This window comes from Equus asinus, chromosome 4 (assembly GCF_041296235.1).
Source record: "Equus asinus isolate D_3611 breed Donkey chromosome 4, EquAss-T2T_v2, whole genome shotgun sequence".
NCBI lineage: Eukaryota > Metazoa > Chordata > Mammalia > Perissodactyla > Equidae > Equus > Equus asinus.
This window is the reverse complement of record NC_091793.1, coordinates 124,237,959-124,253,873: the sequence shown is the minus strand read 5'-3', so window position 1 is coordinate 124,253,873 and position 15,915 is coordinate 124,237,959. Positions and strand designations below refer to the sequence as shown.

Sequence of the window (15,915 nt, the reverse complement as noted above, 5' to 3'; positions counted from 1 at the left end):
CCAATTTCTCTTTTCCTTTTCAATATGTGGAGGCTTCCGTGCCTGGGCAAGGTTTCCTGCAGTCTGTTTCCACATGATCTTTTAGTTTCCAGTGCCCTGGCAGCCTACCTTCTACATTTCACACTCAGCAAAGTGGCCCAGTACACATAGAAAAAAAATGTTTCACAGCGCTCATTTTCCCATTCCCTGCTCTCTTTTCTCTTCTATGGAATGCCAGTTTCTGCTCACTTAACACCGCTTCTCCCTTGGTAGTGAATGGAGACACATGCTTTCCCAGTAGTACAGACTTATTATCTATATATAGAACACTTACAGCTGATAGTTTTACTTTCCATTCCCAGTCAGAAACAGCTTCCAATCTCTGGACTTTCTGCATGACCCCAGGACACTGGGATCACTCTAAAAATATTTTTACTATATAATATTATTTCTAATATTTATTATGTATTTTATTATATAATTTGAATATTATAATTGCAGACAAATTGAAAAACATAGAAAAGAAAGTCAGCCATATTTGCATTACATACAATCACTGTCAACATTCCTAGCGTATCCTTTTAATATTTCTTTGCTATTTTCGTTTTCCAACTCATCATGAAGTAAATAAAATAGAAGACTGGAAGTAGCTTCTAGAGGATCCCAGCAGGATACAGTAAGCTCAGCATAAAGGAATTATTTTGTAGAATTGTAACCTAGCAAACTGCTAAGCTTGCTACCTGCTAAAAATCTCTCTCTAGGAATCATCCTGCCATCTGATTGCATTCCCTCTCAGCTTTTTGCCCAACGGGTAGCATATATCATTTCCCTTCCTATTTGTGTGTGTTTGTATGTACGTACGTGTTTCAGTGTGTTGACACAAAAAAGATAAATTATCATATTTTATTGTTTCTAAGATGCATATTTTTCCACATTTTAACATTGTTTAAACCATGATGAAGCTTACAACTGATAGTGTATAATAGTGTAATTGTGTTTTTTTCTTTCTTTATAAGCAGTACATAAGATAATGTTGTGTCTTAAAATCAAAGGTATCTTAGATTCTATGTAAATTATATTTAGTAGAATATTTGGGGAGCTCTGAGCAGTTACTAGTCCTACAAAGTACCCTTCCACTTTTGTGGGTATTAGGAGAGGAAAAAGCAATGAATAGTAAATAAATGCATTGGATTAAGGTCCACGTTTTGTTAAATAATGTTTAGGCACTTTTAAACTTAAGGCGCGTGTAGAAATATAAATTTATATAAACTTTTAGTTGAGTATTCAGCAGCATCTACCAAATTATACATTGAATATAACTTTTGTACAGTTCTAATTTTAGAAATATCTCTTCTAGAAATATCTGAACCAATGTATAAGGATGTTCATGATCTATTGTCCGGAATTGAAAAAATAGAAGTAATCTATATATACACAAGACATGGATTGACTGAACATACTGTACTCAATTCAAAAAATAAAATTAAAAAGAAGGAGGCATATGTATGAGCAAATGTGGAAACATAGCCACAAAATGTTACCAAGTATAGTAATACGACACAGAGGAGTATACTAATACATGTCTGCATATGCAAACAGTTTGAGGGAAGATAAAGGCCAAACCATTGATAGTGATTAAAGGGCAAGGATTAAATTATGGAGAACTTTTGCATTATATTTGCTTTACTTTTGTATTATTTGAACATTTTACAATGATAATTTGTAATTAGAAAATAAAAATTTTTATTTTTCTTCACTACGAAATTATGGGGAAAAATGAAGTTTGTTATTCAAAGGAAATATTTGTTATTCAATTCCCTAAAATGGTCTCAGAAGAAAAAAAATAATTTACTCCATAAGTCATGAGGTGGTTCTGAAACCTTATTTGATTGGTAAAATAAAAGCCTAAATGGGCATGTAAAATGGGAAGAAGAAGAAAGACACCATAGTAAAGATTCAAAGTGAGTATAAAATTCAAAGTTTACTGTATAAGTTTCAAAGAAAAATTATATAAACCACTTTACACATAAAACTGACTCTGAAGTGCCACCTACAGTTTAGCAGGCCTACTAGATCATGGCAGCTCCTGGCAGAAAATAAGTGGATCCTGAATTCTGACACCTTATCATAGACCCTCTAAATGGAAGCTATCCAACTTGTTATTAATGGCGAGATCGAGACAGAATCCATTTGGTTATTAAATTCCCTTTGGAAAACAAACAGAAGTCAGGTTAGTGTCTTTTGTTCTATCTTAAATTTCTATCAATAATCTAAACCAAAAAAATCACATTGTGCAACCACTTCAAAATCTTTATATTTTCTTTCATTGTAGATTTCAAAGTCTGGATTTTGAATAGGTGAGTGCCTATGTTTATCTAGAATAAATATGTTAATTGAAAACAGTCAAGCTTATCTCATCTCGTCCTGGGGTATAAAAAATTTTAATTTCGTTACCTTTGGAGATTGACCCAGAAGATAATTAAAGACTCAAAAAATCTTAGAGCTAAAATGTCCTTGAGAAGACATCTGTTTCATCATTTAATTCTACTGTTGTTTATGCTAGAGACACCCAATGATAGTCTTCCTGTTTAGAGTTAAAATGATTTTAGGAGAAACGGATTAGTTTACAGGTATAATTCATTTCCTGAAGAGCAATGGCCTTATAAAGACCCCCCCCCAACTAGTAATAATTTATTTCTTTATTAAAAACTTTTAAATGTTAAGTACATATAATACAACATCCTTAGTGATTAATTTTAAATTTTAACCATCAAAATATTCTTATTTCTAGTGTTGAGAACCTCAATACTGATCTGGGTCAAAGATGAAGTTGTGTTTGATGATCTGTGTAGATAGTGATTAAAATCAGGGCAAACAAAGAGGGATAGACAAACAACTGTCATCAGGGCAGTCAGGAACACACACTGCCTGAGTAGGGGCAAGTATCTGGTAAGAGGGACAATTCACGTCCGCACACCAGATCCCAGGCTGTGGGAGCAGCATGCCAGAAGTCACAAAGAGTTTCCAGCAGAGGCAGTCTGATGCCTTGATCAATTTAACTGGTAGTGAAACTCTTTCTGATGTCATCTGTGCTGGTCAACCGTCTGCTCTCAAACCAATCCTATACCTTCCTCTTGCCCTGTCCCATATTATAGGAAACCTTTCCCTTGGCTTCTGAGTAGATTTGGTCAGTGGCAGACATTGTTGGAAGACTTGGTGGCTAAAGAAAGACAGAAGCTAAAGTATATCTCCCCCCAAACCTGTAGTGTATTGACCATGGTTTTGGATCCCATTGGAGAGGCCCATTTTGGTTCTAGCTTTTACCTCGTGTTCCAGGCTCCTGGCCCATGATAATAGAGGATCCTCTCTTGTTACCTCCAGTTTAGGAACTGTAGCCCAAGATGAAGCAGGCTAACTTGCCCTCACTTTGAAATAGCCTTGATTTTGTTATGGGGCCAGGTTTACTGTAAGTTGTATGTTAGGGGAAAAGAAGAATGAGTTTACCCCATGTCATCAGAAAACTCTCTCTGTCCTGGAATAAGGAACTTTAGGTAGGGCATTGCTATTAAGACATAGTAACTACCATTTGTAAAGAAGTGTCCAACTTATATGTACATCCACACATATTATCTGCAACTTACTGTGGGCTAATATATCTTGTGTACAAAATGCTAAAGTAAAATTGATATAAAGTCATATCATTTCATCATACACATCTACTATAAAGTATCTGTGGGTGTTTGTTGAGAATAAAAAAAATAACAATTTCCTCTGTTTCTCAAATCAGACTAATTGCTTGTGGGGTAGTTCTTTTATTTCTGAACATAAGTGATGACTTTGGAAGTTCATGGAGATGGAAGCGGTGGCAATTAATAACCATCTCATACTCTAGGCTGTGGGCTGATGAGAATCCATAGCACACACATTGGGAACGTTTGCACAATAGTTGGGCTGTTAAAGCGTATCTCTCCTAGATTGTCAGAAAATTCCTCTTACACAAACCACTGTTGGTAAGAGGAGATTTCAACCTTTTATGGAAAGTTAAGCACACATTCTCACCAAATATATTTTAATTTTGATTTCTGATGGCAATAATCATGCACTATAACCCCCAAATAGGATAAGGTAAAACGTAAACTACACTACATGATTTTGAATAATGTTTCAGTTTTACAGATCCTAGGAGTTGCTTTTAAAATCACAATATTTACAGACCTAGTCAAAAACCTAAATAAAATTTACTATTCTTTACGTGATTACAGTTCTTGAACTTTGACAGAATATCACCGTTATAAAATATCTTCTCATATATTGCTCCCATATTATTCCCACTCCTATTTTCCAGAGTTTCTTTATCACATGAGCTATTATATCAAGACACTCTAATCTTTTTTTAAATATCTAGAAAGCAAGAGGTGGTAAAATGTGTGTATCAATTTAATATTTTACTCATTTTTTCCAAAATTGTTTTATTTTATTTCTTTCCTTTTACAGTCTGTTCATCTGGGGCTCGCTTGCCATCAGATCATTTCTTGCTTTCAGCTCAACTTATTTACCCTCGTTGGCTATTGGATTCCTCAAAGTTCTATTTTGTGCCAATGTTGAATATTTAGCAAATTCTCTTTGTCTGCATTTGCTGTCCCACATCTCATGCTTTGGCAAAGCCACTAAAGTTTTCCTATACTGATTTCTCACCGTCCACCAACATATCTGCAATATGGGTTTACTAATATCAAGCAGTTTAGCTTTGCTACTAAAGGGGACCAGCTTCCCCTCACTGACAGGAATTCCCAAAGGAGCTAAAAACAACCACTGGGCTGAATCTATTTCTCTGCTTTGCCTTAAGGAAATGAGTGTTCCTTTTATTACTCTAGTTGCATCTTTTTCTTCTATTTTTGAAATCGCTTGGTCCCATTGACAGACCAGCTTGTCTCTCTGGTTTAAACCTGTAAGTGTTTTATTTTACTGGCTTTAGCAATATTCCTTCCTTTGCAAAAACGTCTAACTCATCTAAAACCAATGCTTCAATTTATGAGAAAACTTTATAACTAAGTCAAACCATTTCTTCTTGGCTCCTTCTCTGAAGCTTAAAGTTAGAATTTGCTACATCTAGATCCCTGAACTTTAAATTGTGATTTTGTTACATCATTCAGCACTTTTTTAGTCAACAGAAGACACACTTCCTCAGCTTCAGTATTTGTGCTGTACAAAGAATAAAGATTTTGTTCATCGGCGCTATTTTTTCCAAAGTTGAACATTCACGAACAAACAATATGTAAACATTGACAGTTTTTTTAATGCATATGGTTAACAAATTTTCAGAAGTCAAATTGTTGAATAGTGGTTTTATTATGTACAGCTAGTTTTTTCATAGAAAGAGTAATCATAGCACTTCTCTTTAGCAAATGTATCTACTTTTTAATTTATTGGACACTTGGAGATTGGTTGAGCCTTTTCATGGAATCAAAATGCATGAATTTTACTGAGTACTGCTTTTATTCATGCAGATTACTGTTTTACATAAACACTCCACAAGACTAATCTATAAACAATAATATTAAAGTCTTAGATTAATTATCCTAAGTGACTTACCGTGTTTTCTTGATGTTCTTAGAATTTTATGGCCCCTCCTGGTGTCTGACCCCAGCGGACAGAGGATTGTGTCAAGCCAATGAAAGCAGATTCTACTACAATTCAATTATTGGGAAATGCCGCCCATTTAAGTACAGTGGATGTGGAGGGAATGAAAACAATTTTACTTCTAAAAGAGCATGTCTTAAGGCTTGTAAGAAAGGTATAGAAGACATTCTTCAGATTATTAATTCACTAGTGTTTAAGATGATAATTGTATTAAAATCCTGAATGAATTTTAATCTAGAAAAATATCCTGAAATTGGTTCTATTTATTATAAGAAACAAAATATTATGATTTAGCTAATAAATGTCCACTTTTCAATTACATTTAGATAATATTGCTGGATATGTAAGCTGCAATTCCTCTTAATGTGTTTTCATAGAAAAATAATTAATTTCAAACAAATCAACATTTTATTGTTTTAATATTTACATACTATGTTTTCATTTTAAAGAATTATACCAAAATATCTTTACGCTTTTTTATAATACACAAAATTTTAATGCCTTTATTGATTTTCTGCTGAGTATAAAAATGATGCATGTTTATAGAAGAGTATTTATATGTAAATAAAAATTATCTATAATTCCACTAGCCACATAGAGCCACATGTCCACTTTTTAATAAAATGAGCTTGAATTTTTGACTGAAGATAAATAATAAAAATCAACAACATGCTTGTCCATTTTTGCTAACTCTTATGTATACAAAGTGACTTCCTTAGAAATAGGTTCTTCTAAACATAGACAAATTAAAGGCTTTTAATTATTCATTTTTTTTGTTTTTAACAAAAGATAATTTGAGGAAATTTTAGATAAAATGTTTTATTATGTTACTTTATCATGCATAAATTTGTTTCTATTCCTTTTGTAGGTTTCATCCAAAGAATATCAAAAGAAGGATTAATTAAAACAAAAAGAAAAAGAAAGAAGCAGCCAGTGAAAATAGTATACGAAAAAATTTTTGTTAAAAAGACATAAATTTGTTATGTTATTACAACATTAATCCTACTAAATATTTTGGATGAAGCTTTTCCATATGATTTCTATTTTTTCTTTCCTAAAGTCCTTTTAAAACTTCATGAATTTCCTATGCATATATTATCTGCTATTAATACATTTACATCAGTGATCGTTATCTAATCTAGTCAAATTGGTTCTTCCAGGGCTATAATTTATTAACTGACTACTATAAGTTTACTTATTCTCTTGATCCCTATTTGCCATTTAACTACAAATTATCTTACTGCTGGCCACCTCAAATCAGTCCATTTTTCCATTTAGTGGTCATCTATTTGAGATTATATTGTCACTTACTTGTTTTGATCATATATATGATGATCTTCTTTATAGCCTATGCCCAGATTAAGAAATGCAGCTATTAAAAACCAAGCACTTTTTGGGTTTTCCATCTAAAATGGTGACAAGCACCTTCTGACAAAGATCACTCAATTGTGTATTTGGAAAGAGCTGGTAACAATGGAATTCTATCATATACTTCCCTCTCTAGAAATACGTTTTCTCCTGTTGCACTAACCAGTAGTACCTCAACCAATCTTGAGCCAAACCATATTTCAACAAAGAAAAGTCAACCCTTTGTCATGTGCCTGCCTAATTTTGATTGATATGATTTTTTTTCTTTGCTTATGGCCTGTTATATCAGTAAAGATAGTCAGATAATTGTGTGTTAAATGCTGATCATGATACGAAGAAACTTGGTGGACAAGGGAAGTTTTAATGGCCATCAGAAAGAAACTCTATGTACTTCCTAATTTTATTGTTTGACAAAATGTTCTGCTCCCAAAATAGCAATAATATTTGAACCTCCTGAAACCTGTTGATTTATCATTAGGATAAATGATTACACACAATACAGCCAGAAATTCATGCTTAAAAGAAAAAACAGGCATGCCATTTCTGTAGAAGAGGAAGAGAAAATTATCAGTAAGGAAGATTCCACTAGAAAATCCAAGTGCTGTTTACTCTCAGGGTTTTAACTAACATTCTCTGGAGTTAATTCACTATATCCAGATCCATTCCTTTCCTTCTCTGCTGAGCCATGTGCAGTCCAGCATCCCAACAGCCTCATCATGCACATTTCAGTCTCTATACTGTTCACTTCTAATTTCGTATTTAAATTGGAACTTGTCATCTAGAAACAACTAACCATTTCATCCATTTAGTTTAGCTTAATGACTAATTTCTAGCAATAGTATTATAATTCTGCCTGTTCCTCAGGTTTGAAAGTTTGAACCCAGTCTTGACTTCGTATTTTCCCTCATATACCACATCTAATCAGTCTCCAAACACTGTTGCCTCCTTCTTCATAAGCTCATCCAACTCCCAGGCTTTTTACCTTCACTGTATTCTTCACATGAGTATTGATTTAATTCCTAAGAATTAATTCAGTATATTTCACCACTACCCCAAACCCTTCAAGGACTCAGTAGTTGGTACTTAACCTTACCCAATTCCCCACAATTTATATATATATATATATATATATATATATATGTATATTTGGACTTAGCTACACTACTCTTTCATGAATACTTCAATTTAGTTAAAAGAGTATTCGCTGTTCACTGAAAATATCTTTAATTACTCAGCTTATTCATGCTGATTTCTTATTCAAAAATCTGATCCCCTCCAGACCATTCATCCGAATCCAGGGTCCAACTGATATGAGTTATGAAATCACCATGTTTTGAGACAGAATATGAAAAGTCCTAACATACAATTATACATAATTTTCATCCTACGGCATAAAAATTATATGACCCCAAAATAATTTCAATTTTTTCACTAAAGAAAAACTTTGTATCTTAATTTCAAATATTCAGTACACAAGCAACTGCTTTAAACTGAATCTTTGCTGTGGAATTTGAGCAAAGAATGCCAAAAAATCCAAAAAACTTTGGAAATCAAAATCCATTGTGAAATATGCTCTGTTGTCATTTATACATGGATAGCAATATCTTCAAATAAAGGCTAAAGTCTCCTTAGGTCGAGTGGCAAGTTGCCAAGGACATATAAACAGCACATTGGTGAGTTGACTAATTGTTTTCTCCAATTACCATTCATGGCTTCATTACTTAGTCAAAAAAGACATACACTAAGATGGTTTGCAATGTTTAATGCATGTGAATATTATTTTTACTATGTTTTTAAATAGAAGCCCTCTGGTGGTTTTGTCTTGCTTTGTTTTGCATAATCAAATGCATCTAACTGTGAATTTTATATAGATTTATATTATACAGCATATACTTATATTTACCTATTTTGTTTATTTGTTCAAAATTAAGTCATGCTAAAAACAGCTCAAATGATTTTATTTTTTACATTATAAGAAGTAAAGTGTATTATCCTGAGTAATAAAGTTTTACTGCTGTACTCATGAAATTTTTTACACTTAAAAAATAAATTAGTGTTCTTCACTTATCACAAAGGTAAAAAGCCCAAAGACAAAGAAAAAAAATGTTTCATAAGCTCCAGTCCATTTTTACCTCTTTAATTGGAATTTCCTAATAATCCCCTTTCAATTACAAATCTGCATCTATAATGATTTCCTACTTGTCAAACAAATTAGGATACTATTCTTTACAATCCTAATATTCTACATTTGCTCTATTCCATCTAAATTTCTATCAATCATTTCTTATGTAATTATATAAATATGCTATGTATATTTAGATATATATCATAACTACACGTTGAAGGTGGCCTGGCCACTCTCCATAGAAGAAGAAAGAAGAAAATCACACTAATGTAGCCACTGGTTAGTGGACTTCTTGAATTTTTATCACCTGCACTTACTCTTGTCTGTTTTTTTATGAAATTAGCATTTGTATGTAGTTTTTCCAACTTTTGACTTTCAGTTCTTTCTCAACGACATTAGCGAGGACACACCTTAATTGCTTTTCCTGCATCCTGCTATACAGAACAGGGAACCTAGATCTTGTCAGTCCCTCAGGCCCCAATCTCTGAACTACTCTAACCACGTAGCTGGTGTCTTGGCTAGAATTATTCAGACCACTTTTAAAGGGAGTAGCGGTACATGGCATTTCATTTTACCAGAGGGAGAAAGAGGCAGGCAGTCATTTAATCATATAATACAAAAAAATAGAGCATTAGGACTATGAATATGATTTCCTCAACACAGATGAGAAAAATTCTGGTCCAAACAGTCTGAAACAAAACAGGGATATATTTGACTACAAATTGAAAAGGCTAGAGGTATTTGACTTTATTATGGATGGATTCAAGACCTCATGTTTTCATCAAAACTCAGTCTGTCTTTGCCCCTAATTCTGCTGCTCAACAGTATTTCTCTTTATTCCTAATCTCACAAGATTTCAAGATGACTTCCAAAATTTAAGGCCCACATCCTCTCAGAGCAAAGATTTCTAGAACTAGAAAAGTTTGGACTCTCTTACCTCAAAGAATCTAATTAAAGTCCTGGCCTTGGGGACGATCCATGAAAGAAATAATTGAGAAGTTAGACTTCATTAAAATTAAAAACTTTGCATCTGCAAAAGACAATATCAAGATATTAGAAGACAAGCCACAGACTGGGAGAAAATATTTGCAAAAGATCATCTGATAAAAAAATTCTTATCCAAAATATTTAAAGAATTCTTAAAAGTCAACAATAAGAAAACAAAAGACTCTCTATTTAAAAATGGACCAAAGTCTTTTTTAACAGATATCTTACCAAAGAAGATATGCAGACAGCAAATAGCATGTTAAAAGATGGTTCACATTATATGTCATCATGGAAATATAAATTAAAACAATGAGCTATGACTACACACCTATTAGAATGGCCAAAATCAGGTACACTGACACCATCAAATGCTGGCAAAGAGCAAGAGCAACCCTTATTTATTGCTGGTGGGAATGAAAAATAGTACAGCCACTTTGGAAGACAGTTTGAGAGTTTCTTATAAAACTAAACATACTCTTACCATATCATCCAGCAAACATGTTTCTTGGTATTTACCCTAAGAATTTGAAAATGTATGTCCACACAAAAACCTGCACACAGATATTTAGAGCAACTTTATTCATAATTGCCAAAACTTGGAAGCAATCCAGATGTCCTTCAGTAGATGAATGGGTAAACTGTGTTACATATAGACGATGAAATATTATTCAGCACCAAAAACATATGAGCTGCTAAGCCATAAGAAGACATGGAAGAACCTTAATCCATATGACTAAGTGATGGTTTCTGAGCAGTTAAAGGAGATGATTAGATTTTTGGTTTAAACATGAAATTTAATGACTCTGATAAATGGGCAGGGAGGAGAGAAGGAGGATTAAAAAGCTCACAGAAGATTCAGAGGTTTCCAGCATCTCTGCTTCATGTGATTCCAGATTCCAGAGAATTCCGGAGGATTCCAGAGAAGAGCAACATCAGCTTCATGGCAGAGTGAGCTCTTCCCATAGACTCTCTCCTCTAAGACACAATGAGAAGGACATTTATAAACCAACAGGAGACATTCATACAACACAGTAGACACCTGAGAGAACCACACAGTCATACGTCTGAAGGTGGAGGTGCTGGACCCCCCAGGAGGAAGTGGGAGGAGGTAAAGGGATCTCCTTTCCCTCCCCAGCAGTGACATAGGGTGTGGGACTGCATGCAGCTCTGGGTGAGGGGATCTCTGTGGGAACAACTTTGCTCTTGAAATTGCCTTTCAGCTGTAGGTAAGCTACCTGCATAGGAGGCTAAGTTATCACAGAGATGTTCTCATCAAGCCAGCAGCCCAGGAGGGCAGATAGCTAGGGCAGAGTGAGAATGATCCCAGGATCACTCACATGGAAGAAAGCACCCCTCCTCCTGTCCAGTGAACCAGCTCAGCCAGTGAGTTAAACCAAGGGAACCCCACCAGAGGATATACAAATACATTAGTAAAGCAGCAGCTGCCAGCAGGCAATCACAGAGGCACTGTCAGCATAGATCCCAATGGACAGGCACAGATGCCAGGGTTTTTGGCAGGCTCAGAATACACAGCTCCTGACCCCCCACCACCACCAATCAGTGGTGGCAGGTGGAATCTGCCACCAGACACTACCAATATGTGAAGTCACAAATCCACCCCATCAAATAATATGATGAGGTACATTAATACTCCAGACCAGAAGGAAAATGACAAGCACCCAGAAATCAATACTGAAGGCATATAAATTTATAATCTAAATGACAGAGAATTCAAAATATCTATCATAAGAAAATTCAATGAATTACAAGAAAATTCAGAAAGACAGTTCAATGAAATCAGGAATAAAATTAATGACCAGAGGGAATTCTTCACAAAAGAGATTGAAACTACACAGAAAAATCAATCAGAAATGTTGGAGATAAAAAACACAATGAAATACAGAAAAATCTGTAGTCCTTCAATAACAGAGCTGACATCATGAAGGGCAGAATTAACAATTTGGAGGAAAGAAATACAGACATGCTTCAGATGGAGGAGGAGAGAAAAATAAATCTAAAAAGAAATGAAATAATTCTCTGAGAAATATCAAAATCAATTAGGAAATGCAACATAAGGAACATAGGCATTCCAGGGGAGAAGAGAGGGAGATAGAAGCAGAGAGCTTGTCCAAAGAAATAATATCTGAGAGCTTCCTAAAACTGGCAAGGAGCAGGAGTTATAAGTAAAAGAAATAACAGAACTCCTAATTAGATCAATGCAAAAAGACCTTCTCCAAGGCATATAGTAGTAAAATTGGCAAAAGTCAATGACAAAAAATATTAAGGGCAGCAAGACAGAAGAAAATAACTTACAAAGGAACCCCTATCAGGCTTTCAGTGGATTTCTCAGCAGATCTTACAGGCTAGGAGAGAGTGGAGTGATATATTCAAAATTCTGAAAGATAAAAACTTTCAGCCAAAAATACTCTATCCAGTGAAAATATTCTTCAGATATGTTGGAGAAATGAAAACATTCCCAGATAAACAAAATCTGAGGGAGTTCATTGCCACAAGGCCTCCCCTACAAGAAATGATCAAGAAGGCTCTCATACCTGAAACAAAATAGAAAGGGTTTACAAAACTTTGAGCAAGGAGATAATAGGTAGGCAAAATAAAAAAAAAACTGCAGCTCTCTATCAGAACAGGTTGACAAACATTTAATTATAACATTAAAAATAAAGGGAAGGAAAACATCAAAATAATGATAATCTCATCATTTTAACCACAAACTCACAACACAAAATGGAATGAGTTGTGACAATAACTTAGATGGGGAAGAGGAAAGGGATGGAACCTGATTAGACTAAGGAAATAAGAGGCTATCGGAAAATAGACTATCTCATCTATGAGATTTTTTATATAAATCTCACGGTAACCACTAAGCAAACAATGAGAACAGAGACACAAGTAAAAAAAAAGAGAGAAAACTGAGAAAATCATCATAGAGAATTACGTAACTGAACTGACAGTCCAAAATACATGAGATGAGAAACAAGGGAAATATAGAACAACTGAAAAAAAGTGATAAAATGGCAGTAATAAGCCTTCATATACCAATGATCACTCTAAATGTAAATGGATTGAATTCTCCAATCATATGACTGGCTGGATGGACCCAAGAGTATGCTGCATCCAGGAAATACAGCTCAGCTCTAAAGACAAACACAGGCTCTGAGTGAAGGGATGGAAGATGATACTCCAAGTTAAGGGCAAACAAAAGAAAGCAGGTGTTGCCATACTTACATCAGACAAAGCAGACTTCACAAGACAAAAGGCAATGAGAGACAAAGAGGGACAGTATATAATGACAAAAGGGACACTCCACCAACAAGACATCACACTTATAAAAACATACATGCCCAACATAGGAGCACCAAAGTACATAAAGCAACTATTAAGACACCTTAAAGGAAATATTAACAACAATCAAGTAATAGTAGAGGACCTTAACATCCCACTTACATCAATGGATAGATCATCCAGACAGAAAGTCAAAAAGGAAATAGTGGAATTAAACGAAAAACTAGGCCAGATGGACTTAATAGACATATAGAGAACACTCCATTGAAAAACAGCCGAGTACACATTCTTCTCAAGCGTACATGGAACATTCACAAAGATAGTCAATATGCTGAGGAAAAGAGGCAAGCCTTGATAAATTTAAGAAGACTGAAATCATATCAAGCATCTTTCCTGACCATAATGCTATGAAACTGGAAATCAACCACAAGAAAAAAGCTGGGAAAGTGACAAATACATGGAGACTAAACAACATGCTACTGAAAAACCAATGGATCATTTAAAAGATTAAAGAAGGAATCAAAAAATATCTGGAGACAAATAAAAATGAAAATACCTCATACCAACTCATATGGGAGGCAGCAAAAGCAGTCTCAAGAGGGAAATTAATAGCAATACAGGCCCACCTTAGCAAATAAGAAAAATCTCAAATAAGTAATCTTAAACTACTCCTAACAGAATTAGAAAAAGAAGAACAAACAAAGTTCGAAGTCAGCAGAAGGAGGGAAATAATAAAAATTAGAGAAGAAATAAATGAAATAGAAACCAAAAAAAAACGGTAGAAAGGATCAATGAAACTAAGATCTGGTTCTTTGAGGAGATAAACAAAATTGACAAATCCTTAGCCAGACTCACTAACAAAGAAGGAGAGAAGCCTTAGATAAATAAAATTAGAAATGAAAGACGAGAAATTACAACAGATATCACAGAAATACAAAGGATTATAAGAGAATACTTTGAAACAAATTGGACAATCTAGAAGAAATGGATAAATTCTTTGACTCATACAACCTCCCAAAACTGAATCAAGAAAAAATAGAGAATCTGACTAGACCAGTCACAAGTAGAGATTGAAACAGTAATCAAAAAACTCCCAAAAAACAAAAGTCCAGCACCAGATGGCTTCTCTGGAGAATTCTACCAAACATTCAAAGAAGATTTAATACCTACTCTTATGAAACTATTCCAAAAAGTTGAAGAAGATGGAACACTTCCTAGCACATTTTCTGAGGCAAACATTATCCTGATCTCAAAGCCAGACAAGGACAACACAAAGAAGGATAATTACAGGCTAATATCGCTGGTAAATATAAATGCAAAAATTCTCAACAGCATATTGGCAAACCAAATACAGCAATGCCTTAAAAGTATCATACACCATGATTAAGTGGGATTCATACCAGGAACACAGGGATGGTTCAACATCTGCAGATCAATCAATGTGATAAACCACATTAACAAAATGAGAGATAAAAACCACATGATCAATTCAATAGACACAGAGAAAGCACTTGACAAGATCCAACATCAATTTATGATAAAAGCTCTCAATAAAATGGGTATAGAAGGAAATTACCTCAACATAATAAAGATGATATATGAAAAACCCACAGACAACATCATACTCAATGGGGAAAAACTAAAAGCCATCCTTCTGAGAAAAGGAACAAGAAGAGGGTGCCCACTCTTGCCACTCATTCAACATAGTACTGGAGGTATTGGTGAGAGCAATTAGGTAAGAAAAAGAAACAAAGGATATCCAAGTTGGCAATGAAGAAGTAAAATTTTCACTGCTTACAGGTGACATGATTTTATGTACAGAAAACTTTAAAGAATCCATCAGAAACTGTTAGGAATAATCAACAACTACAGCAAATTTGCAGAGTAGAAAATCAACTTAGAAAAATCGGTTGCATTTCTATACTCTAATAACGAACTAACAGAGAACTCAAGATTACAATCTCATTTACAATCACAACAAAAAGAATACAATATCTAGCATAAAATTTAACCAACGAGGTAAACGACCTATTTATGGAAAACTATAAGACATTATTGAGAGAAACTGATGATGACATAAAGAAATGGAAAGATATTCCATATACATGGGTTAGAAGAATAAACATGGTTAAAATGTTCCTCCTACCTAAAGCAATCTACAGATTCAATGCACTCCCAATCAGAATCCCAATGACATTCTTCATGGAAATAGAACAAAGAAACCTAAAATTCACATGGGGCAACAAAAGACCCCAAATAGTTAAAGCAATCTTGAGAAAAAAGAACACAAGTGGGGGCACCAGAATCCCTGACTTCAAAATATACTACAAAGCTATAGTAATTAAAAGAGCATGCTACTGGTACAAAAACAGACAGAGAGATCAATGGATCAGAATTGAAAGTCCAAAAATAAAATGACACATCTATGGACAGTTGATCTTTGACAAAGGAGCTAAAAACATATGACGGTGAAAGGAAAGGCTCTTCAATAAATGGTGTTGGGAAAACTGGACAGC

General features: G+C 34.3%; 1 protein-coding gene across 4 annotated transcripts in view; it reads left to right on the top strand.

Annotated features, from left to right (window-relative positions):
* The window catches only part of TFPI (tissue factor pathway inhibitor), a 76,273-nt gene extending 69,631 nt beyond the window's left edge, over positions 1-6,642 (top strand). For 2 of the 4 annotated variants that reach the window (XR_001399923.3, XR_011502910.1), the window contains 3 exons: positions 2,312-2,336; positions 5,594-5,773; positions 6,488-6,642. Coding sequence is in view for 2 of the 4 variants with exons in the window: in XM_014852909.3 (XP_014708395.1) it covers positions 5,594-5,773; positions 6,488-6,594 (287 nt within the window). In the remaining 2 variants the exon portion in view is untranslated. The remainder of the gene's footprint in view (positions 1-2,311; positions 2,337-5,593; positions 5,774-6,487) is intronic. The other 2 variants (XM_014852909.3, XM_044768591.2) reach the window with 1 other exon arrangement.
* Positions 6,643-15,915: the final 9,273 nt, after the last annotated feature.